The sequence below is a fragment of the Podarcis erhardii genome, assembly GCF_964252035.2.
Source record: "Podarcis erhardii genome assembly, chromosome: 14".
NCBI lineage: Eukaryota > Metazoa > Chordata > Lepidosauria > Squamata > Lacertidae > Podarcis > Podarcis erhardii.
In genome coordinates this window covers 31,812,135-31,835,905 of record NC_138503.1, presented here as the reverse complement: position 1 = coordinate 31,835,905, position 23,771 = coordinate 31,812,135, and the positions used below count along the sequence as shown (strand labels likewise).

At 47.0% G+C, this 23,771-nt stretch overlaps 3 protein-coding genes across 8 annotated transcripts in view; 2 read left to right on the top strand and 1 right to left on the bottom strand.

Moving 5' to 3' along the window:
- Positions 1-7,283, top strand: part of LOC309329468 (testis-expressed protein 2-like) — a 34,775-nt gene extending 27,492 nt beyond the window's left edge. For 4 of the 5 annotated variants that reach the window (XM_081840249.1, XM_081840248.1, XM_081840251.1 and 1 more), the window contains 5 exons: positions 473-605; positions 1,814-1,951; positions 2,710-2,922; positions 3,271-3,391; positions 5,120-7,283. In XM_081840249.1, coding sequence (XP_081696375.1) covers positions 473-605; positions 1,814-1,951; positions 2,710-2,922; positions 3,271-3,391; positions 5,120-5,245 — 731 coding nt within the window. In that variant the 3' untranslated portion in view covers positions 5,246-7,283. Of the gene's footprint in view, positions 1-472; positions 1,040-1,429; positions 1,957-2,709; positions 2,923-3,270; positions 3,392-5,119 lie in introns of those variants that run through there. The other variant, XR_014151172.1, reaches the window with a different exon arrangement.
- Positions 7,284-7,654: 371 nt separating this feature from the next.
- Positions 7,655-16,011, bottom strand: RPL3L (ribosomal protein L3 like). 2 transcript variants are annotated; one of them, XM_081840324.1, is made up of 10 exons: positions 15,851-16,011; positions 14,969-15,161; positions 14,070-14,238; positions 13,010-13,145; positions 12,714-12,900; positions 11,314-11,474; positions 10,423-10,524; positions 10,115-10,210; positions 8,890-9,009; positions 7,655-7,799 (listed from the first exon to the last, which is right to left on the bottom strand). In XM_081840324.1, exons 1-10 carry the CDS (start codon positions 15,851-15,853, stop codon positions 7,743-7,745), a joined length of 1,224 nt encoding a protein of 407 aa, XP_081696450.1. In that variant the 5' UTR covers positions 15,854-16,011; the 3' UTR covers positions 7,655-7,742. The 2 variants fall into 2 exon arrangements, with proteins under 2 accessions (XP_081696450.1, XP_081696451.1); XM_081840325.1 differs by lacking the exon at positions 10,115-10,210.
- A 3,197-nt stretch (positions 16,012-19,208) lies between these two features.
- Positions 19,209-23,581, top strand: NDUFB10 (NADH:ubiquinone oxidoreductase subunit B10). Its single transcript, XM_081840347.1, has 4 exons — positions 19,209-19,417; positions 20,669-20,807; positions 22,391-22,530; positions 23,303-23,581. The coding sequence occupies exons 1-4, from the start codon at positions 19,282-19,284 to the stop codon at positions 23,407-23,409; spliced, it is 522 nt and encodes a 173-aa protein (XP_081696473.1). The 5' UTR covers positions 19,209-19,281; the 3' UTR covers positions 23,410-23,581.
- Positions 23,582-23,771: the final 190 nt, after the last annotated feature.

The window sequence follows — 23,771 nt, the reverse complement described above, 5'->3', positions numbered from 1 at the left end:
TTGCTTTGGTTACACAAGCCTACCCAGACATGTAGGATATTGATGTATGTTTTAATCTGGTTTTAGGTGATTGCCGATTTTATGTCGCTTTAAAGAGTTGTTTTTACTTATTTTTTAAGTGATGATTTTATTGTTTAATTCTCTTTGCAAACCGCTTTTAGGGTTTTCCTTTACAGTCAAGCAACGTATAAATGTTAAGAAATAAAAAGATTAAATAAATAATCAGGAACCCAAATGACAATGAATTTAAATATATAAGCAACTATGCATGTATGTGAGTATATGTGTGTATGAAATATATAGCCACCGTATATGAAACAATGACGTTCTCCAAACAATGCTTAAGATTGGGGGGGGGGAGCAATGAGAAACTGAGAGAAACCCACATTGACAGAAGGGCTCATCCCTTCTCAACAGCCATGCACATCTCCTTTTGGCAGTGGCCACCTCTGTCCTCTTCTCCACTCTGCAGGGCTTTGGGTGGACATGGAAGTGACCTACAGCGGATCCCTGCAGATGACCCTGGAAACGAAGATGAACTTGTACAAACTAGGCAAAGAAGCCCTGGGAGAGGAGAGTGGAAAAGCAGAGGACGGCAGGGAAGGGTGAGGCCAGCCCACCAGCCCAGCACCAGTCCAAAGAGTGTTAGCTCCCCATTCTCAACAAATTTGGCCTTTAATTACAAGAGCCTGGAAAATCATGATATGCCATAATAGCCTCTTAGGAAAAGTTCAGATTAGGCGACTCCACTAATGGGGGCAAAGGATCTATTTACAGGCCTGGCGAGCCAAGCGAAGGTTACATTTCAACCAGATAAAAGCAGGCCAGGGGACGGCAGCAATGAGAAGCAACTTGTGCTCTCTCTGAGAGATTGTGCTGAACCATCTGTTGGATGGGATCATCAACCATCTGTCCTCATCTGCCACAACAGTAGGCAGGACAGCTGGAGAATTATTGGTTCTAGGAAAGAGTCCATCGTTTAATCAAAATGGAGATCTGATTTTACAGGGTGGTGAGGACTGTTTGCTTAGGTTCTCTGGTATGTATTTGGCATTAGTAACTTTTGGTGAGTAAATAGCTGGAAGAAAGAGAGGCGGGGGCTTGAGAGATATTACCTAATGGCATTGACACCTACAGGCTTTTATTTTATTTTTGCCTTTTTGTGGTTTGGCAAATGTATAAAATAACACATTTTTGCACCAAATGCACCTTTTCCTTCTCTGGTTAGTAAAAGGAGCTCAGTTTCAAGGTGCTAAGAATAAGAACAGGAGCTGGAAATCATTAGGCAGAACTGGTGCTTTCATTAGATCGAGTGAGGCAGCTGCCACAGGCAGTTGAATTTGGGTGTGACGTACCTCATGATCGTATTTTTATAACATGGGACAAACAAGGCGATACAAGCAATTTCCACACCCATTTCTCTCTCCAGCAGCTAATGCAGAAAGCACAAGCACAATGAACCTGAGAAAATGAACCTAGGAGGGTGGTAGGAAGAAAGCCAGGTGTTCCCTTGCTGAGACTCAGTGGCCGAGGGTGTTTTGCTAGGCGGGATTGCTACTCCACAGACAGAGATGCTGGTTGACTTGAAAGCTCCCCAGCCATTTCCCCCCAGCTGCTGAGAAACTCCCTTCTGGACCTCATCCTCTTATGTAGGTCGCAGTCACCACGATGCACCTTCTTAATCCCCGGGGGAAAGGAATTAAATAGCGCAGGCAGTCCCTGACGCACACAGCATTGCGCAAGGGCAGCCTTCCTTGGCCCTTGCAAATGGCTTACGTTGCTTAGGGTCCTCTCTCTCTTTCTCCCCTTGCAGTGTGAAGCCCCGCTTAGTCCTTCTGGCTGACAGCGATGCAGAGTCCTCCAGCGCTGGGTCCTCTGACGAGGAAGACCTCCCCAACATGGAGCCCTCAGGGGTCCCAGGAGAAAGGGGTACCCCTCCTGGGGCTGAAGGGTAAAACCAACTAGAGACAGCACAGAACAACCCCCGACAACCTGTTGCCCTCCAGATGCTTTAGACGACAACTCCCATCAGCCCCAGCCAAGCACAGCCATTTGAGACTACAACTCCCATCAGCCCCTGCAGCTATAGGGCAAAAATGGGGAGGGGAGAGCTATGTACCCCACCCAGGGGTGCCAGCTGCTGGGGCCGAGCCCTTTTGGACCCCTCAAATATTTTGGGGGTAGGTGCTGGGTACCTCCAATGTCCAAAGAAGTGCAGAGGCATAACCTGGAGCCAAGCGTGGTGTGGCTCCAGTAACCAGTTCCTTCTCCTCTTCCTGCCATGGAGGAGGAGGGTTGAAGCAGCCTCCTGCCAGTGGTGGCACCAGGAGGAGGTAAAGGAGAAGCCACCTGCCATTGAAGCTGCGTGGCTGCCACACACACCCAGCTCCTCCCGATATCATGACGTCGCGCGCATCAATTTCATGACGCAACGTCAACATCGCGCATGATGCCACACATGCGGCATTCCCCCCCCCCAACGCCCTCGCAAGCTGGTGCCTCTGACCTCACATTGAGCTCCTTGGAAGAAAGGCGGGATATTAATGTCATAAGCAAATAAACAATCTCAAATCTACACGGACCAAATTGCCACTTTCAGCAACTTTGGGGTCACATACTCAATGTTCCTTGACTTGGGCATATGTCCCTTGCCCAAGACTCACCTATGTTTCGTAAGCCAAGGCTGACCCTGACTTTGTTTTCTCTCAGCCACGTCAGCGGAAACAGCACCAGCCGGAAGATCCTGCGCTTTGTGGACAAGATTGCCAAGTCCAAGTACTTCCAGAAGGCCACCGAGAACGAGTTTATTAAGAAGAAGATAGAGGAGGTCTCCAACACCCCCTTGCTCTTGACGGTGGAGGTCCAAGAGCTGACAGGCACGCTGGCTGTGAACATCCCACCGCCCCCAACTGACCGAATCTGGTAGGAAGCTAGAAGGCAGAGAGGGAAACAGGCCTCAAAGGGTTTGCTGGGGCCTGTGCTGTGTGACCAGACTGGGGCAAAGGGAAGGCAAGTGAGAAACCCTTGTCCATCTAGCTCAGCAGAGCAGGCTCTCAAACAACGGCAGTCTGGGTAGCCCAGAGAAGCCCACAAGATGGTGTTGCAGAACTGGGCTGCATATATTCCAGGCTACTTCAGTGCTTCATCTCTTAGCAAAAAAATAATCACTGGTGGGGCGGGGGCATCCAAGAATGTAAGGATGGGCTCATTGCAATGGTTGCAGAGGGAAAGGGAGAGTCTACATGAATCTTTTCTGCCTCCTTGCTCCAGGTACAGCTTCCGGACTCCACCACAGCTGGATCTGAAGGTCCGCCCAAAGCTGGGGGAACGAGAGGTCACCTTCATCCATGTCACAGAATGGATTGAGAAGAAGCTTCAGCATGAATTCCAGGTACCTGTCTTCGGAAATAGGCCAGGTTCTGGAAACAGGCGAGCTGGGCTCAAAGCAAGGAATGGAGTCTAATAAGTCATTCGTTAACACAATATTTGGTTATAGAAACATAGAATCATGATGGCCCCCTGGTTACCCAACTGTTCTGAAAGCGATGAGACAGATTGCTGAAGGATAGGTCTGGCTAAGGCTGTTTACCAAAACAGCTGTAAGCACAGGAAGCCGCCTTGTACTGAGTCACACCAGTGGTCCATCTAGCTCAGTATTGTCTACACTGACAGGCAGCCGCTCTCCAGGGTCTCAGACAAGGAGTCCCTCCCTGCCCTACCTGAAGATGCCAGTGGGACCTGCTGCATGGAAACAAGATTCTCTACCACTGAGCTACAGTCCTTCTTTCTTGGGGAATAGAAAACAGCCTTAGCCCAAGTCAGACCATCGGTCCTTCTAGCCCAGTATTGTTTACAATGACTGGCAGGGACTTTCAAGTGTTTTATGCAGGGCATATTTCCAGTGCTACCTGAATGTGCTGCAGGGGATTGAACCTGGGGACTTCTGCTTGCAACACAGGTATTCTCTTATCAGTGGGCTTTTACAGTTCCCCTGAATGGAGTCTTCCTGTTGAATCTGCCATGTGTTGAAAAAAGCCTGCTGGGGGGAGATGCTGGTGGTGGTAGCGGAACCAGAAGTGGGTTTTGCACAAAGAGTGCAAACTCTGTTCTGGCACTGGAAACGTATTGAGCTGAGCATTCAGAGGCACCTTGTCCCTTGCTGTATTTTTCGCTGTATAAGACGCACTTTTCCCCTCCTAAAAAGTAAGGGGAAATGTGTGTGTGTCTTATGGAGCAAATGCAGGTTGTGCAGCTATCGCTGAAGCCAGGAGAGCAAGAGGGATCGGTGCGCACCAATCTCTCTTGCTCTCCTGGCTTCAGCGATAGCCACACAAAGCCTCTTGAGTGCAGCGGGAGCACTCCTGCCTCTTCACTCAAGAGGCTTTGCATTGCTTTCTTGTTTCTTGTTTTCCTCCTCTAAAAACTAGGTGCGTCTTATGGTCGAGCGCGTCTTATAGAGCGAAAAATACGGTAATTCTGAGAAGACAGTGTCCCACCCAGCCACTATTGTGCACCTGGCTGGTGGGTCCTGGGGTTCCAGTAAAAAACCACAGCAAAGCAGAGCCTGCAAACCTGAAGGCTACCCATCCTTGGTGTAATGACATCAAGACGTGGACTAAGCAGTGGCACCCATTAGAGAAAGGAAATGGAGGTGCCCTGTTCAGACACATCAATGAGTTTCCTGCTAAGTGCATTCCCACCATAGGTTGCCAGCAAACTGTTACCGCCTCGCAGGAGGGTTTGAAGCACATACTGCAGCTCTAGGCTTCCACACTGAAAGTGGATCAAAGTACAGCGAAACCACTTTAAAAGCAAACAGACGTATACTTCTTGTGGTTTTGAAAGTGACAGAGAAATGCACTGGAGAGCATGGGCGCTCAGTAAAGTCTGGATCTTATCAAACCTCAGTGTTAGCTTTGTGGAAGTATATCAAGATGAATGCTCAATAAACAGACTCTGGAGGGGCCCATAGAGAGCACAGTTTTCAGCAGATCATCTCCATTATATAGACCACTTGGATGCACCGAGCCTTCTAGAGGTATTTTTGCTTGCAGAAAACTTGGTGGCATGTTTCTAACCTGATTTCTTTTCTCTCCCTCCCACCCCTTCAACCCCTTAGAAAATTTTAGTGATGCCAAATATGGACGATCTCATCTTACCCCTCATGCATTCTGGTTTGGAATCCCAGCTGCCCACAGAAGGACTCCAGAAGGAATTCCCAGGAGAGGGCGCAGCAAAATTTTGAGGAACTGCTCACTGGTGGGTTGGCTGGCTCAAGACGCTTGATGGGGTCCTCCAGGATTATCAGGGCCTGCGAACCCAGCATCACCCTTGAGCCACACTGCTGGTCTCATCTCCTGGCTCATCTCTTCAGCTTGTCGTTCAGGGGCTTCTCTACAGCAAAAGAGGTCCCCCCACCCATCCTCTGGATATTTCACAGGATACATTTCTCAGTGTGGAGGAGATACTCCAAGCTTCTCCGTTACAAGCACCAGATTCCTACCAGTGCAAGGAAGAATTTCTGTAGTGCTGTCATTAGCTTTGCAAAGATGAAAAAAAGGTAGGGGAGATTCAAGCCCACTTCCACCTAGGTCCCGTCTTTGCAAATAACAGCCATGTTAAGCATCTTTTAAATGTCAGAACAGTCATTAAAACTGAAGAGGCCAAAGAAAAGAGGGGATGACAAGGAAAGAAAGGGCTCTTTCTGCAAGCAGTCTGAAGTCCTCCTATTTCCACCCAGGTTTGCAATGGTGGGGAGAGAAATCCTAAAATCTGAAAACTGAGCCTCTGAGTGAACCATCTCTCTGACCTCCTTGCTATTCACAGGCCAGAGGAAAGGAAACAGAGAGAGTTAACAGTAGAAGCATTTGTATTTCCCCCGGGAAGGCATGCAAGGAACCTGTGAAGAACATCACACAACTCTTTACTCTGTGAAAATTCTCCCTTCTCCTGATGAGGGGAGGGGAGGTTTAAGGGAATTCAAGCCTCCAAATTGATGAGGAAAGTGTGGAATGCAGGTTGAGACCAAGCGAGAATATATCACCACTTTAACAGTCAAGGCTCCCCCCAAAAAGAAGGAATCCTGGGAACTTTAGTTTGTTAAAGCTGTTGAGAATTGCAGCTCCGTGCAGGGAATAGGGGGTCTCCTAAGGCACTCTCAGTGAATGGGGTGGAATAACATATTGATGACACAATTTACGTAATTCATTATGTGGCTTTTTAAAATTCAAATCACAAATTCTGAGGAGGGTTTTTTGGCAGGAAAGGATCAACCTCCCCTCACCCTGGCTATGTCCCAATTGTGATCCAGAACAGCACCATCCCCTTCCACGGCTGGTGGCTGATTGCAGCTGGTGCTGCTGACTACAGGGATTTGAAAACATACTCACAATTGCATCTAGACTAATCCTTAGGATGCCTGAGCATGTGGACTCTGCAGCTGGGACACTCCAGGGCTGGAGGCTGTGGCCAATTTCATGACAGTCTTTGGTGGGGGTAGGGAGGAGGTTTTCATAGCTCCACAACGTCCTTCTTGGAGGTGTGCTATTTACTGCTGTGAGATTAGAGACTATCAAAAGAGGCAACCACAGAACCATGAGTGGAGGAACAAGGCAAGCATGGATTCTGGAGGCTTAGCCCTGTTATCTGAATGCTAAAGATATGGACTGCCTATGTTAGAAAGAGAAGCACATTGTGTTAATTCCTGAAACCTTTCTATGCTGTGCTGCAAGTGAGGCAGAAAGGAGAGGTGGCTCTCCTTTCTCCATAGTTATATATACCCTCTGCCTGCCAAGAGCACCCCAGCCCACCTTTGCAATCCTGCCTCTAAACCAGCCTTCCTAGTACCCTCCCACAATGTTGGACTACAGCTCCCATCAACCCCAGCTAGCATAGCCACTATGGACTACAATCCCCATCAGCCCAAGCCAGCATTGGTGGGAGCTGATCGGAGTTGCAGTCCGAAACAGCCTAAGGGAACCAGGTTGGGGGAAGATGCTCTAAACCCATGTCATGTCCCAGGAGATTTCACATCAGGGACATTTAGCAATGCAAAGGAAGCCGAGCCCGTCGTGACAGCTAACCCGGCAGCATGAAGTGGGTTTTAGAGGTACTGCTTCAGTTTCCCATGCAATAAAACATTTTAACAGAGCAATAGCTTTGGAAATTCACGACAATGAAATGGTCGCATCTAATCAAAGGGCTTTACAAACTACGGATGATGTGTGAGCCAAAGGCAACTAGAAATGATGGGGAAGGTGAAGGGAAATAAAGGTTTGCATCGATCCCTGGGGGTGTGTTTGCTTTTGTTATTCCTTGTGTTTCTTGCATTTGGTCTCTGTCAAAGTACCCAAAGAGGCAGAGCTGCTCGTTCTGATGGTAAAAGCTGTTCAACAGTGGAATGGACTTCCTCAGGTGGTGGACTCTTCTTCCTTAGAGGTTTTAAGGCAGAGGTTGGATGGTTGTCTGTCATGGATGCTTTAGTTGAGATTCCTGCATTGCAGGGAGTTGGTTTAGATGACCCTCTGGCTCCATTCCAACTCTACAATTCTATAATTCTAAGTCCAGATGATGCTATAAATGCAACGCCCTGAAAGACTTCTGAGACAAATGTGGGGAGCATATACCTTTTCAAGAACATAAGACTAAGCACCGGTTTTGTTTCAGTGTATTTATGTTTGCAACTATTCAAAGCAGTGACAAAGTTGGACTGGAGTCTGGAAGCATCTTAGGAGAAGCCCTTTTCACAATTCCTCCTGGGTTTCCACCTTCCCCTTCACCAGGTGCTTCTTCTGTGGGCCCTGAAACAGAAGCAGAAAAAAATGGCCATGGAATCTTAAAAGCTATGCTTGCAAGACAAAAGGCAATAATTTGCATCAGGGGCAAAAGGGGACTTTTGTACATTTCTGCTCTTTTTGTTGTTTTGTCTCCACAGGGAGTGAGAGGTATATGTTGCAGGGCAGCCTGTTTTCCTGACTGATGCAAAACTGCCCTTCATTTCCAACAAATGTGGCTAGCAGGGGTAGGCAACATGGTGCCTCCAGGTGTTCTGAACTAACAAATCTCATCACTCCTATCCTTCAGGTGCAAAAGAGAGCAGGACAATACCTAATGGAGTATCTTTGGCTGGTATTTGGCCACATTCCCCAAGCTGGGGCCTTCCAGGTGCTTTGAACTACAACTACCATCAGCCTCATCCAGCACAGCCATACGGTGCTGTGGCTGATGGGAATTGAAGTCCAAAACATCTGGAGGGCACCAGATTGGGGAAGGCTGGTCATCCACCTAATGCTTTCCCTAAAATTTCTCACTATTTTTTTTTTGTTTGTTTGAATTGAAATGGAAAATATATTTTCTACTTGGGATCAAAACAATCTGTTCTTAGGCAGTGTATAAATCTCAAAGAGGATATTGCAAAGCTGCATAAGGCACAGGAAAGGGTAATCAAAATTATCCAGGGTGTTAGAGCAACTTTCCTATGCAGAAAGGCTACAATATTGGGGGCTTCTTAAGTATTGGGGGAAGGCAAATAAGATAGGACTTGGCAGAAGTTTGCAGAAGTTTGTAAGATGTGAAGATATCTCCCCCATAATACTAGAACCCAATGGAGACAAGCTGAAGCTTGGGTATCTGTGATTCTTGCATCGCAAGGGCTGGGGTCCCTGGGGTCCCTTCCAACACTACAGTTCTATGATTCTGTAAGTTTCAGGACAGAGAAAAGAAATGGCACAATGGGATTGTGCTTCTTAGATATGCCCTGGGTAGGAAGAAGTTTTAGTACCCTTATCCCAAGTATTGGTTGGCAGCGCTGCTTCCCCCAGTCACATTTGGTCACATATCCTTCTCAAATGATTTTTCTTCTCTGCCTCATGTTTCGCGGCTAAGACTCACCATGAAAGCACGCTTTTCTTGAGCCGTCTGGAAGTGTCCATGACCAAACTTGGAGGTTGTGTCAATGAATTTCAGCTCCACAGGTTCCAAGGCCTTCCTGCTTGTATGGACCAGAAGGGACTGGAAGAAGGGAAAGGGGTCCATTAAATGAAAGTGCAAGGGTGAGGGGGCAGAGTTTTCTGTGGGGAATCGCTTGTTGAACATGGACAACTTAGCTGAGTGACATGGGGACAACCCTACCATTAGGCAAGGTGAGACGACCACTGAAGTCAAACCACTGGAGAATCACAGTGCCTGCTGTGGCTGCAGAGACCGGTAACTTGTAACTACTGCCTCAACCTAATGTAAGTTTGTACTGGTGGCGGGCAATTTAGGTGCAAAACCCATGCCACAGGCCGGCCCCTGGTCTGTCGAAAGGGAACCTTGCTAGGTCAAAGTTAACAATAATAAATAGTCTTAAATCGTAAGAACAAGAATGATTGCTTAACGTTTATCTCCTGCCTTTCTTAAGAGGTGTTTACAAAGGCTGCTCATTGTCTTTCATGTTTCTTAACTTCTTGTGGTCCTCACAACACTCCTGTAAGGCAGGCTGATGTTATTGTCCCCACAGCAGCTCCCAAAGCCCTTTAGAATGGACGCTTAGCTGTAGCCCCAACTTCCCTTCTCCCTCGGGAACAAAGCACCTACAGTCTCGTGCCATTATTAGTACTACTGTTGATTATTACTTCAATTTGTTTCCCACCCTTCACTATCAGTTCCCAGGGTGGGTTATGACAATTTAAGATTCAATATTAAAACGAGTTTTAAACAAATGAAAGCCCCTGGAATAAGGTGACTACAAAAGACAGATATCTGATGTGTCAAGAGAGGTATACTCAGCATACAACAGACACTGTCTAGCAAAGGTGCACAACTTTGGGGTTGCTCCAGAGATTGCTCTCTCCCGGACTACAAGCAGCCAAAATGACTGAGGATGATGCAGCTACCAAGAGGGCACCTTCTGCTGACCTTAACACCTGAGTGTGTGCCTGTAGGGAAGGAGGCAGTCTCAGGTATTTGGGACCTAAGTCATTTAGGGCTTTAAACACCTTGAATTGGACATGGAAATGAACTGGCCACCTGCTCGTTGCTTGGGTCCAAATTCAACCAGTCTCCTTTAGGTCCCACCCACCCTCACAGGAGTTTACATCTCCTTCACAGTCCATGTCTCTGATACAGGCCTCACCTTCCTGAGGGTGAGCACCCGCTTCTTGGTGCCCACCACACAACCCTTCACCATCACGAAATCATTGTTGACTTCTCCGTACTTAGGGAATCCACCCTGGGGGCAGAAAGGTGTGTTAATGTAGAGAAGGAAGCCGCAGGGCCAGCGACAGAGTGCCCACCACAAATCTGGGCACAAGTACATAAGGGGAAGGACCATTGTCATAGTCACAGGTTCAAGTCCCACATTGGTCAAAAGATCCCGGCATTGCAGGGGGATTGGATTAGATGACCCTCGTGGTCCCTTCCAACTCTATGATTCTATTTTACCAGCGGGGTAATTGTTTTCTCGGTTGTGTCGTAATTGGTGGAGGCGTTGTTCTTCACCACTTTGCCATCTTCTATGTGAACCCCGCGCCCAATGCGGTAAACCTAAGGTGAAGAAGAGATGAGGCTCTGTTATGTTTGCACTTTTGTTGTTGCTGTAGTTAACAAATTAATATTAAAAAAGAAATAAAAAACCAAAATAAACTATTACTCCATCTTTCCACCTAGTACTTTTGAACCTGTATGTGGAAACAGAATGGAATTTGAAAAGTACCAGCAGCCTGGAACTGTATTGTTAAATCCTGGAAGACCTTTAATCTTAATAGGATTTATGGCATTCAAGGGTTTTGCAAACTGCCCTTCTTAAAAAGGTTTGTCACAAACCAAAAGTATTTAAAGGGCAAAGCTTGAATGATCGGGTTTTATTCATATATGGCCTGATTTTATTTCTTATTGAAATAGGCGCCAGCCAATGTCTGGCTCCTTTAAGACTATATAGAATCTTTATTCTCAATAATGATGGAACTCACAGGTGGAGAATACTTTTATTTTTATAAATCTATATTACTTGTAAAGAGAGTCTTTGTACAAGTAAATACTTTATAATCCCTTTGGATCTGCGCTATACCTTTGTCCTTCTAAGCTGTGACACTTTATGGTTTACATTTTTGAGTCTTTGTTTCTTTTAAAAAAGAAATTAACAACAAAAGAAAGAGTTTAGGTGCTGGGGAGCTATTGCCATCAGCATTTCCCAGACTCCCAAGAGATTGAGTGAGCAGGCGGGTATGGAATGGTGACATCAGCCTGGGGCCAACTGGCAGCAGACTCAAGTCCATTGTGAACGAACCCAAAAGAACAGGAAGGAAGGAAGGTGAAGGAAGAAGGGCACTGTACCTTCTTGTTAAGTTCTGTGCGGTGATGGTAGCCTTTCTGGCCAGCCCGGGCAATGGAGTAGCCCACCCGGGCAGGATGCCAGGCTCCAATGCATGCGACCTTACGCAGTCCTTTGTGAGTTTTCCTCGGGAGTTTCTTAGCATGCCACCGACTTGTCACACCTAAATGAAAAAGGTCATGTTGTTATAGAGGTTGTTAAAGTCTCCCTGCATGAGTTTTTCTCAGACAGCCCTAGAGATGCCAGGGATCCATGCAAAGTTCAGCCTACCTCAACTATGCTATCTTCCTGAAAAATAAAGCAAGATTCTAGTCCTCATAGAATCAGACTAAAGGGGTGATTGAAATAGAAACATAAGAAGCTTCCTTATACTGATCAAGCCTTTGGTTCATCTATCTCAGCTGTCTACACTGATTAGCAAAGGCTCTTCAGGGTTTCAGAAGACAGTGGTTTCTTCCAGTCCTAGCTGGAGATACCAGAGACGGAACCCTGGAACCTTTTGCATTCAAACCAGATGCTCTACCACCGAGCTACAGCCCTTTCCTTTTTGGACTACAACTCACATTAGCTCCCATCACCATGTCTGGGGCTTGTAGCCCAAAATATCTGCACAGCACCAGGCTGGGGGGAGGCGCTCTAAGCCATGAAACAGAAAAAAGGCCTAGATGTTCTCAGCAGCAATGAGGTCTAGAAACTTGTTTTCCCAAAATCCTGGGTACTCCTGGAATCAATCATGTTCTTCTAGGGCAGCATTTTCCATATACAGTGGTACCTTGGGTTAAGTACTTAATTCGTTCTGGAGGTCCGTTCTTAACCTAAAACTGTTCTTAACCTGAAGCACTACTTTAGCTAATGGGGCCTCCCGCTGCTGCACTGCCGCACGATTTCTGTTCTCATCCTGAAGCAAAGTTCTTAACCCGAGGTACTATTTCTGGGTTAGCGGAGTCTGTAACCTGAAGCGTATGTAACCTGAAGTGTCTGTAACCCGAGGTACCACTGTGTTGGGCCTTAAAAGCTGCAGATTCCTACCACCCACCCTTTCCCCTCCCTTACCAAGGCTATGATAGCAACTGCCCCAAGTCAATCTGGCTACAATCTATGCCAGCCTTCCCCAGCCTGGTGCCCTCCTGATGTTTTGGACTACAACTCCCATCAGCTCCAGCCAACAAGGCCGTACTAGGCTGGGGCTGATGGGAGCCGTAGTCCAAAACCAGTGAAGACCTGGGTGTCCTTAGGTCAATCACTGCCTCTCATGGTTGTTGTGGGGATTGAAGTGGGGGGGGGAGAACCATGTATGTCCCCTTGAGCTCCTGGGGAAAAAAGATGGGATATCAATGCAATAAATAAGTAAAGTAATAAAGAAAACATCTCTATGCCAAGGCTCACCACTGCTCCTTCCTACCTTTCATCCCATGCCCCTTAGTGACACCAATGACGTCAATCATCTCGTTCTGGGAGAAGACGGTGCTGACGGGCACTTGCTTCTCCAGCTTCTCATGAGCCCAGTCCACCTTCTCTGCCACAGTGCCCCCATTCAGCTGGATCTCCATGATGTGAGCCTTCTTCTGCCTCAGTGGCAGGAGTTTCATCTGCAGTCAAAGAAGCTCAGCGTTAACACAATGCAACAGAGAGTGCCACCGCTTTGCAAAGCACCGTTCTTCCCTAAGGCTGCCCCAAAGGATTATGGGAAGGCTTCACCTGGGTGTGCACAATGATGCGGATAACCTTGCAGTACTTCTTCATGGCTGCGAAATCCTTCTCCAGCTGCTTCTTCCCGGCCTCATCCTGCCATTTCTTGCAGTACTTGGTAAATGCTTTCTTCTTGCTCTTGTGCCTGAAAAGGAGAGACCCATCGTGAACCATCGGCCACAAGGTTTAGGCTGTGAAAAAGACAACTTCAGTGCTAGAGATCATTAGGAAACGAACTGAAAATAAAGCTGCCAATTTCATAACACTGTTATACAAATCTTTGGTGCAACCCTGTTTGGAATACGGACGTCCTACCATATCCTCCAACATTTCACCAATGAAAACAGGGATGTCCTAAGGAAAAGTGGGACATTCCGGGATCAAATCAGAAACCAAGACAGCTTCTGTAAATCCAGGACCGTCCCTGGAAAATAGGGACACTTGGAGGGTCTGCCACAGGCAGCAATGCTTCTGAATATTACTTGTTGGAAACCACAGGACGGAAGAGTGCTCTTATGTTCGAATACTCCTTGCAGCTTTCCCACAGGCAACTGGCTGGCCACTGTGAGAACAGGATGCTGGACTAAATGGGCCATTGGCCTGACCCTGCAGGTTCCTCTGATGTTCTTATGTTATGTTCTTACTGCACATTTATACCAAGGAATTTGCAAAACGACCTGCCTGCGTAGTCCAACCTCTCTGCAACCTGGGGCCCTGTAGGTGTTTTGGACTACAACTCCCATTACTCCTAGCCAGCACAGCTGAGGCTGATGGGATTTGTAGTGCAAAACTCCTGGGGGGGTGACCACTACCGGCACCTTTGGAGGAAGCACAAGAAACCAGCTTAGCATAGCTCATCAGCCAGCAGATGCTGCTCTAAGTCATTTACAAGAGGAAGCCCTTTCATGACACATCTCACAATACCCAATGGTAGGGCCAGCCCTGTTTGTAACAACCAGTTAGAGATGTTTCCTCCACATGTATGTGCTGATTGGACATTTGCTATGTGGCACCTGTGGACCATTTTGTCTGCCCATTCCCTCTGTCTGCCACACAGGAAACCGCTCACCAGTTCTTGTAGAAACGTCTTCTACATTCATCGCTGATATGCTCTGCAAAGATGGTCTTGAAATTCCTCAGCCCCCTGGGCGTCTCGATGTAGCCCACCAGTCCAACGACCACCAAAGGTGGTGTCTCTATGATAGTGACAGCTTCCACCTCCTCCCTCTTTGAGACCTCTGAAAATTAAAGGGACACAGAAGAAACAGGCTTAGAATCACAGGAAACGGCCTGGTGCAGAGTTAGATTGCTGGTCCATCTAGCTCAGTATTCAGCTGGAATGGGAACCTTTGGCCCACCAGATGCTACAGTACCAGTGCTTTTTTCCAGGGGGTACTCACAGGTACACAGTACCACCACCTCTTTTAGTTGATGTTAAAAAGTGTGGCACTTAGCTGTAAAAACTTCATGGTGAGTACCGACACTTATTTTTCTATGAAAAAAAAGCACTGTGCAGAATGACAACACCCATCAGCACCAGCAATATTAAATTACCCAAAATGCAACACCCTTCCTCACAGTGTTGTATAGGAGTAATTAATATGGTGGGTGACCACTGCGGATCAGATTTGGCTTGTGACTGATGGCAGTAGTCGGGTCAGGCTAGTTGGTGATGGTTCCTTCTGAGCCCCAGGACCATCAGCAGATGCTCAGTCATGCTGGGGGTTGATGCCTGCATTTGAACACAGGAATCTGCTTTATACCAACTTTGGTCCATCTAGCTGTCTGTTCTTACTCTGACAGGCAGCAGCTCCCCAGGGCCTCAGCCAGAGTGAGGTTTTTCCCAAGCCACCTCTTTGCGACCCTACAAGTGGAGATGCCTTTGAGGACCTTTCTGTGCTCCACCACTGAGCTACAGCCCTTTCCCCCAGCTTTGTGTCGACTCCTCCCATGAACCCTTCCACTTACTTAGCCCCGGCCTGTAGTGTTCCCGGAGGATGTGAGTCATGCCTGCTTTGTAGCCCAGGAAGGCCGTCAGGTGAACCGGTTTGCTGGGGTCATCTTTGGGCCACGTCTTCACCTTCCCGCGGTGACGGTGGCTCCTCTTGTGAGGGAGGAAGCCCAGGTGGCCATGCCTGGGAGCTGAAAACTTGCGGTGGGACTGGGGGAAGGATGAAAAAAGGAGTAAAAGTAAAGCCATAGCTGTCAACCTTCCCTTTTTTTGCAGGAAATTCCCTTATTCCAGCGCTGCTTCCCGCTGCTATCCCGGATTGTTAGATATCCCGTAGACTGTCCCCGGGACAGGTGAGGCTGCTGATCCCTTATTTTCGAGGCTGCTGATCACTTATTTTCAAATCTGAAAGTTGACAGCTATGGTAAAGCACACCCACACCCACAAAGATAACAGTCATTGACCAAGAACTTCCCAGTGGGATTCCAAAGAACATCCCAGTGGGATGCTTTGGGATTTGAACTCCTGATCTCCCAGGTCCCAGTCCAGCACAGTTATGGTCCTCAGCGCATGACAAGTTACTGATTAATACAGCAAAGGGGGTCTCTGTGAGGCTGCAGAAATGCGTTGAAGTGGGGCTGGGTGATCCTTGGTGTGAGGATAGGTCTATTACAAAGTTTATTGTGTTTCTGGGGAAATGCTGGAGAGTGTTTTATGTATTCAAAATACTTATATGCTGCTTCTCAGGGTACAGCCATCAGAATGCAGCTTACAAAAGTTAATTAATACTGCAAAACCATCACATGGTGTCTCCCCATCACAAAACTCCCAGCCCCATTGTTCCTAGATCACCTACCCACCCCAAAGGCAGGCCTAGCCCACAGCAAGTCAGTACTGACCATGATCAGACGTCTTCTCAGTCCCGGTCGGCAGTAGCGAAAGAGGCCACCAGCAAGTGACTTGGTTGCCTAATACCAAAGATGTTTCTCGGCCCCCAAGACATAAATTTAGCAGCTGGCTTCATTCTGATGCTATATTCATTTCATACCCGGGCAAGCTGACAGGGGCCTGACACCACCAGCAATTGGAATGGAGACGAAAGGTCATCTTGGAAGCAGGGGTCTCAGTTTACCACCATGTGCAATTGCCATCTATGTACGGCAGACGGGAAGGGTCAAAATTCTGCCTTGCCACCTGGGGAACATGTCAGTTGTACATCAGCCTAGGTAAGCGAAGGAATAAGGAAGTGTGCCCCAGAGTATGCACAGGGCTGTCTATTTGCCATTCAGCACCCACAGTTAATACATATAAACATGGGACTGGCACAGCTGGCAGATGAAAAGAAATTTGGGGAAAATATTTATGAGGATAAGGCTATCAATGGTTATTGGCACAATGGCTATGTTCTGTCTAAACCCACTGTGAAAAGCAGAATACCATTGTGCTAATATCCTGTTATGTGAGCTTCCCAGAAGAAGCACCTGGTTGGCCACCATGAGAACAGGATACTGGACTTAGTGGGCGATTGGTCTGATCCAGTAGCTGGGCACTTCTTACATTCTTAGGAGAAACTATATCTCAAGTACACGGAGACTCCTTATGACACAGAAGTCCACTGAAATTGGTATTGGTAAAGCTTCAGGAAAATACTGTACACTTAATGGGTTACATACATGGTGCTGTATACCTCAAAAGATAACCTAAAGAACTTTGGGAAACATTCTTTGGGTTGACCCATGATTCAAGTATGTTGGAATAAGGTGTTGGCAGAGTATAGCAAATTAGCTGGGCACCTTATTGTTTAAAACAACAGCAAAAACCCCTGGCATTATTGACTATTTCTGACAAAACAGAACCAAACCAAACCATTTAGATAGATAAACACCTTTTTATTAGTAACTGCAAGACAAGTAGTAGCAAAACATTGGAAAGATGATGATGGACCTACAATGCAAGAATGGTATAACTATGTCTGGAACAATGCAGAGTTGACCAAACCAGTTTAAGAATTGAGATGTCCGGACCATGATAACGATTTTGTGGACATGTGGCTTTTCAACGGAGGAAGAGATAAAATGAAACTGTTACACCACCTTCCAGGCGTGGGACACTATGGCATAATCTGTTGGGGTGAAAAAGCAAAATGCTTTATAAGGACATTATTTGTTGAGCCCAATGTACCACATGTTGTAAATTAAAAGTTTGTTTGTTTGTTTTGGCGACTTCTCTCCTAGATTTTGTTAACTAAAATCTTCTGCATAATCTTCTGTGTTGGGGTTGCCAGAGTTTTGTAGGTACAAGGCACCCATAATTATTAGAATTAGTAAAGTTTAGGATTAATCAAGGCTTGACTAAACTGTGCCAAATATGGGAATTCCTGGGTTTAGCTTATGCTAGCAAGCCAGACTAGCCTGGCAGGGCTAGCTGAGTGAAAGCCATTAAGGAAAAAAGCAGAGTAAGGGCTTATCAAGGAAATCATCAAGAGAGAACAGAGACTGCCAGACAAGGAGGGAAGGGGGTCTTGCCCCCTCCTCCAGCTGTGTTGGTGGATAGAGACCAAAGGGGTTTAGGATTTCAGGGTGGGGTAGGGAATGTCAGTTTTGCAAGCGGTTTGGGAAGCAGAGCAAGGTGGGGCAGAACATGATGGGGGAAGGCTATGAAAGAGGAGACACAGAACATGTTTTTTTCCTCTGTTATTTAAATCCAATGCTGTGCTTATGGACGAGGCCAGACCTGCTTGGGATGAGAATGCTCTGCTATCCCTTCATCTACGTTTAGGCTGTATATATGTGCAAATAAACCATATTTCATAAGGACACCACAGTCTCTGCTGTGCCTCCTTGTCCCAAAAGGGAACACAAACCCTAGTCTTCTTCTTCTTCTTCTGTGGCGATCACTCATAGCCGAGTAAGATTGTCTTCCATAAACATGGTTTTAACAATGAGTCCATAAGTGACTGTGGAGGCCAATGCTGGATCGACACATCCTTCAGAATCTTGCACTGTTCAGAGATTGGGGTGGTGTGTAACAATACTTTCCCCTCTTCCCTTTCAATCCATTCCCTTTTCTGTCACATTTTTTTAGATTGTAAGCCAAAGTGAAGCAGCTTTTTTTTTTTTTTTTGGTTATTCATAAATAAAAGATTTTTAGATCAATGTAGGGTTGCCCTCCCCCAATGTTTTTAGCTACAGCCTGTTATGCAAAGATTTAGCTGGAGTTTTTCCTAGTATGATGAGAAAAGTGGTAGAGAAAACTTCATTTGCTTAAATTTGTGATAACAGAATTAATATTAAGGCACAGAATCAGAGCCAGGGAAAAGGTGGCAACCCTTAAACCACGTGGTTTAACCCTGTGTTTAAACCACATGGTTTCCACCCAAAGAATCGTGGGAACTGTATTTTGTTAAGGGTGCTGGGAACTGTAGCTCAGTGAGGAGCAAACTACAGTTCTCAGGATTCTTTTTGGGGGGTGTTATTCCCCTCTATTATTATTTTTGAATCCTGCTTTATTTCATCCAAAGAGCTCTCTATTTTTTTATCACAGCAACCCTGTGAGCAAAGGAGGGACACTGACTGGCTGAAAGTGACGCAGTAAGGAATTTGAACCCTAGTCTCTCATGTTCTTCATCCAACCCATTCACCATGTTGTCTCTTTAGAGCTGCTTTACAAAGTTAAGCTTTGTGTAGGTGGCATATAAATATGACAAAGGCACTATTATTAAATTTATTATAATCAATTATTACATGCATATCCAGCTTTCCTGTAAAAGGAATTGAAGGTGGCATATGTGGTTCTCCCTCTCTCTTTAATCATCACAACAACCCTGTGAGGTGGGAAGGTAGGGAGGTGCAACACAGCTTGGCTCAAGGTCACCCAGTGCCCTTCATGGCTGCGTGGGGATTTGAAACCTGGTCTGCCGTGTCCTGTTCTGCCACTAACTACCAAACTATAAGGTTGCCAGTTTATTTTAGCTATCTCTTATGACCATTAACTTCTGAACAACTGGAAATTCAACGGGTGCAGCTCCTATCGGGCTAATGAGACCCACAGTGGGGAAGAAAACTTCAGAACAAGACCTTGCAGAAAGAGAACTACATATCCCAGCAGTCATCGGAAGATTTTTTTAAATAAAACCATTAGTAGGCGCATGCGTATTGCACCCTTTCGACCCTCTTAAAGCCAATATTTACAAACTGCGCCTCCCATCACGCAGCGCGCGCGGCACGAGTGGCTGCGCATGCGCTCTTCTTTTCCTTAACCTGACCCGGTCCCTCTGCCAAGGAGGCTGCCATTTTGTCCGCATCGCTTTGCTCGCGCAAAGGCTGCAGCGATGCCTGAAGAGCCGGACCGGGATGTGTACCGCGCGCCGCCTCCTCGCACCCCTAAGACAGAGCTCACCAACCCGCTGTACCTGGTAGACCAGATATTTCGAGTCGTGGTCGACGCGCCGGTCACAGCCTGGAGGGGTGAGAAGGGGCGGGGCCAGGAGCCAAAGGGCGGAGTTAGAGAATGGGGAGGGAGGGAAGCGCTGGGGGCGGGGCCAGGAGTCACGGGGCGGGGCTATAAGAACAAGGGGTGGAAGTGTGGGTGGGGCTAGGAACTAGGGGTGGAGTTAGAGTGGGCGGGGACTACAATCAGGGATGGAGTGAAGGGCTGGGGCGGGGTCAGGAAGCAAGGGGTGTGGCTATGAGATAAGGGTTGGGGGCTAGAATGCATAGGAAGGGCCACAAGGGTGTGGGCTCCAAACCTGGGGGGTGTCTACAAGGCAGGAGAAAAGAGGGGTGCTGGGGGGGGGGTTATATGAGTGTGTGCACTGCAGGGTTGTACCTGGGGTACAGTGAAGGCCTACACCGGGAGAGGCTAGACCCCCAGGTGATGGTATAGAACAGGGTTTCCCAAACTTGGGTCTCCATCTGATTTTGGACTACAACTCCCATCATCCCAAGCTAGCAGGACCAGTGGTCAGGGATAATGGGAATTGTAGTCCAAAAATGCTAGAGGACCCAGTCTGAAAATCACTGGTCTATAAGTTTGGAAGGGCTGGGATGGTGCTAGAATGCAGGGGAGGGACCAAGAGAAAGCTGCAGGGCTAGAACAGGGGAGAAGCCAAATGCTAGGGGAGGTTTTGCAAGTGGAGAAGGGGCTGAGTTCAGTAGAAGGAGCAGGGAAGGAGGCTGGATGATGTTGAAGCCTGGGGTGGGGAACCAATGGTCCTCCGGATGTTGTTGGACACCCATTAGCTTCAGTCAGCATCCTAGAAACACAGCCTTTCTCAACCTGTGAGTCCCCAGATGTTGTTGGACTACAACTCCCATCACCCCTAGCTAGCAAGTCCAGAGCTCAGGGATGATGGGAGTTGTAGTCCAACAACATCTGGGGACCCACAGATTGAGAACTGCTGCTAGAGAGGCTTATCTTCCACAGCTCTTGGATAAGTGGAGTGCAGGTTGGAAGAGGGGTAGATTTTCTTCAGTTCATCCTCCCCAACCTTGAGCCCCGGCCGAAATGTTTTGGGAAAACACCCTCCATCATCCCCAGCCTGTACTGTCAGTGGTCAAGGATTATGGGATTTGTAGTTCAGCAGGAAGATTTCTCTTATGAGAGCTCACTGCAAGGCATAATTTTCCACGAGTTGACTCTGTCTTGGCTTCGTATTGCTTAAAAGACCTCTTTCGTTTGAATCTTGAAAAGCATCTCTGGACATTTCACTCCTGCAGAATGGATAGAGCGCCAGCATGCAAAGAACAAGTTTTATTACTATCACCGGAACTTCCGCCGTGTGCCGGACTATACAGAGTGCTTGGAGGATGACTACATATGTTACTATGAAGCAGAGATGCAGTGGAAGAGAGATAAGTACGTCTTCTCTTTTTCGGAGGGTGGGTAGGATTGCAGTTCGGCTCTCCTGCCAAATGTTTTGTTCTATGCAGGGTTGGGAGGATGTAGCCTACAGTCTTCTAAGGATTGAATGGTTTGCAGTATTGTTATTTGGCTTTCAGGATAGAAGTAAGGATTGTTGGTTAGACAGTATCATCAGTGTATGTAGTGCTTGGGTCCCTGCCATAAGAAGCTTGCAGTAGGCCAGGAGCAGGAAGCCTTGGGCCCAGAGGCCAAATGTGGCTGTCCAATCTTCCCTTTCTGGCCCTCAGGACTCTCTCCCCTGGCCACCACTCCCTTTTTAACCCTGTTCTGCAATCTCCTTCAGTGTTTCTGCTTGGCTGGACAGTGTTCTTGACCTCTGATAATGCCTCCTGCTTTCCTGTCTAGAGAGGTTTATGATTGTGTGTAGAAACTAGCCTAGCATTCAAAAGTAAAAAAAATGCATTCATTGGTCTGCCCATTTTTGTCTCTGGCCCCACAGACTATCTGCATGTGGCCCTTAGATGTTTGCCCAGAAGAGAAAGCTGCCTTCAACCTGAAAAGATTCTCCACTCCTGCAGAAGACAGTTGTGGAGGCAGGAATAGGCTGAGAAATTATTCCCCTCAAGACTGATGTTTTTGCTTTCCCTAGATCAAAGGAGGCTAATTTGTGGCCACCAGATGTGATTGTACTTCAACTTCCAACAAACCCAGACATCCTAACCAACTCCATCAATGATCTTTGCAGTCCAAAACATCTGGAGGGCACCATGTTAGCAAAGTCTGGCCTAGTGCAGAGGTGGGCCTTGGTAATATGGTGCCCTGTGCAGGGACAAAATTTGATGCTGCCATCCCCCCAATCCAAATCCGCCTTCACTAAGCTGGGTAAGGGAGGTGCCAGGCTTTGGGAAGTAGGTGTGAAGCTCTCGCAGGATCCTAAAGTCCCTACTTCCAACTTCTCAAAGCTAGGCAAATACTAACTAGTTTCTGAGAAGGAGGAAGGACTATAGGACCCTGTCAGAGCCCTCATGCCTTCTTCCCAAAGCTCAGCATTCACTAGGCTTTGGGAAGGAAGCAGGAAGGCAGCCCCTTGGCCCCTGCTCTCTGTGCAGGGAAACCAATTGTGCTGCCCTGAATCCACCTCTGCGTATTGGTTCTAAAGTCCACATGGAAAATTTGAGTTGTGAAGAGGAGCTTGAAATAAATTACAGGGCAAGCCCTGCCAAAGAACTGGGAGGCAGTTCCAGACATAAGGGGTAGGAAGGGAGCAAGAGTGGGCTTGTTACAGAGAGGAGGAGACTTGAGAGCAATAGAATTAAAAAAAGGAAAGTTGGAAGCAGGAATGTGGCTGCATATTAGATTGGGAGGGAGGCTGGGAAGTGGAGCAGACTATGGAGGGGTTTGTGGGACAATTAAAATAAGATAAAATAATATTGTTGGACTGCTTGCATTATGTGTTTTTGATGTGTCATATGGACTTGGTGTAATTTTCTGTACAGAATTTCAATCCTGGGACTTAGGTAAAGTCTGTATTATTGCATTCTTCAAGTGTTTGTATCTCTCTCTTTCCACTCCCACAGGCTAGTTGATAGACAAATTGTGAGGATCATCCAGGAGAGAATGGGTGCTTGCAAGCAGCGGGAAGGACCCAGTTATTTGGAGAACTGTGCAGCAGAGTTACAGCACTTCAAAGAGGTGACCAAGGCCTATGACGACAGATGTGAGTCTATTAGTATATTGGGATTATTTCAAATTTACATCCCACTGTGAAAACAATCTGACTTAAAGGCTATGTTCCATCCTGAGCTCGCACAGGTGGGATTGGGAAGCTGGTATGGAAGTCCACATCAGCACTTGGGGCAGCCTTGCCTCCCTGGTTCCTCCCAGATGTGCTTAGACTACAATTCACATTGGCCATGTTGATAGAATTGAGAGTTCAGATTCTGGTAGGAGGCATATTTTGCTGCTTTCCAAGTGGCTTCAAGACCTAAGAAGGCCTGCATGAGCTACTGTCCTTTCAGAGGAGCAAAGGTTCTTGCATTATGAGTCATGTTTTGGCTATGTGTGTACAGATACAAAAATTCCCCAAAGCTCAGCTTGACAGTAGTAGTAGTCAAGACTCCTGCATTCACCTCTGTGCAGGACAGAGAAAGAGGCAGAAAGAGACAAGGAAAGCACCAATCTTAAAGTAAATGACAGTGGAACTTGCTCTGAGCAGCAGGCCTAATGTTCTGATACTAGACTACCATTCAGTACAGCATTTTATTTTGCTATGTTGTTTTTGCACTGTTTGGTTTCAAAATGCATTCTTGTTTTCTTTGTTGTTAAGTTCCTTTGATGTGATTTGGGGGGGGGGCGGGCAGAAAAGTGGTATACAAATAAAATGAACTGTTTACTTTTTTGATGGCAAGTTAGCATGCTTAATATGTAATTCTGCAGTGGAAGTCTCCCCTTTTCTCTCAGATCATGATTGTTCTCCACTGTCATCCTAGATGGCGAACTTGGCGGCCTGGGAACTGCTCGCAAATGCTTAATGAAGCAGAAGCACCGGATGATTAAAGAAAGGAAGGAGGCCAAGGCAGCAGCTGAGGCACATTAAGTGTTCTGGTCGCTTTGGCCTGGGATTTGCGCTCCAAACTAGTGTGTGTGTCTGCAGATTAGACACTGTATGGATGGTAAATCAAGCATCATCTGCGCTGTTCTCTCAGAACTACTGTAAACAAGGCAGACTCAGAATGTATAGTGGGAAGAAAATAAAGCTGTAAATGCTAGGGTTGTCTTTGCTTTGTAAACACAACAGGAAGGAGAAATGGGATTAAGCAGAAACTAGTGGAGAGCGTTGAAAAATGGCAGGGTTTGCCTTCTTCAATTATGGCTAGAAACTAAAAATTGCCTTTACAAGTCACTGACGCAAGTGGCTGGTACATAAGTAGCTTTTCTAGGTGCCTGGCTAACCACATA

What these genes read in the sequence shown, in the direction of transcription:
- RPL3L (XM_081840324.1), bottom strand. An exon ending in AGACGTTTCTACAAGAACTG is followed by an intron (nt 13,146 to 14,069) that starts GTGAGCGGTTTC and finishes TCTCCTTTTCAG; the next exon opens with GCACAAGAGCAAGAAGAAAG. An exon ending in GCACAGAACTTAACAAGAAG is followed by an intron (nt 10,525 to 11,313) that starts GTACAGTGCCCT and finishes TCTTCACCTTAG; the next exon opens with GTTTACCGCATTGGGCGCGG.
- NDUFB10 (XM_081840347.1), top strand. Translation starts at nt 19,282, where the DNA reads ATGCCTGAAGAGCCGGACCGGGATGTGTACCGCGCGCCGCCTCCTCGC. An exon ending in GCCGGTCACAGCCTGGAGGG is followed by an intron (nt 19,418 to 20,668) that starts GTGAGAAGGGGC and finishes TCACTCCTGCAG; the next exon opens with AATGGATAGAGCGCCAGCAT. An exon ending in CAAGGCCTATGACGACAGAT is followed by an intron (nt 22,531 to 23,302) that starts GTGAGTCTATTA and finishes CTGTCATCCTAG; the next exon opens with ATGGCGAACTTGGCGGCCTG.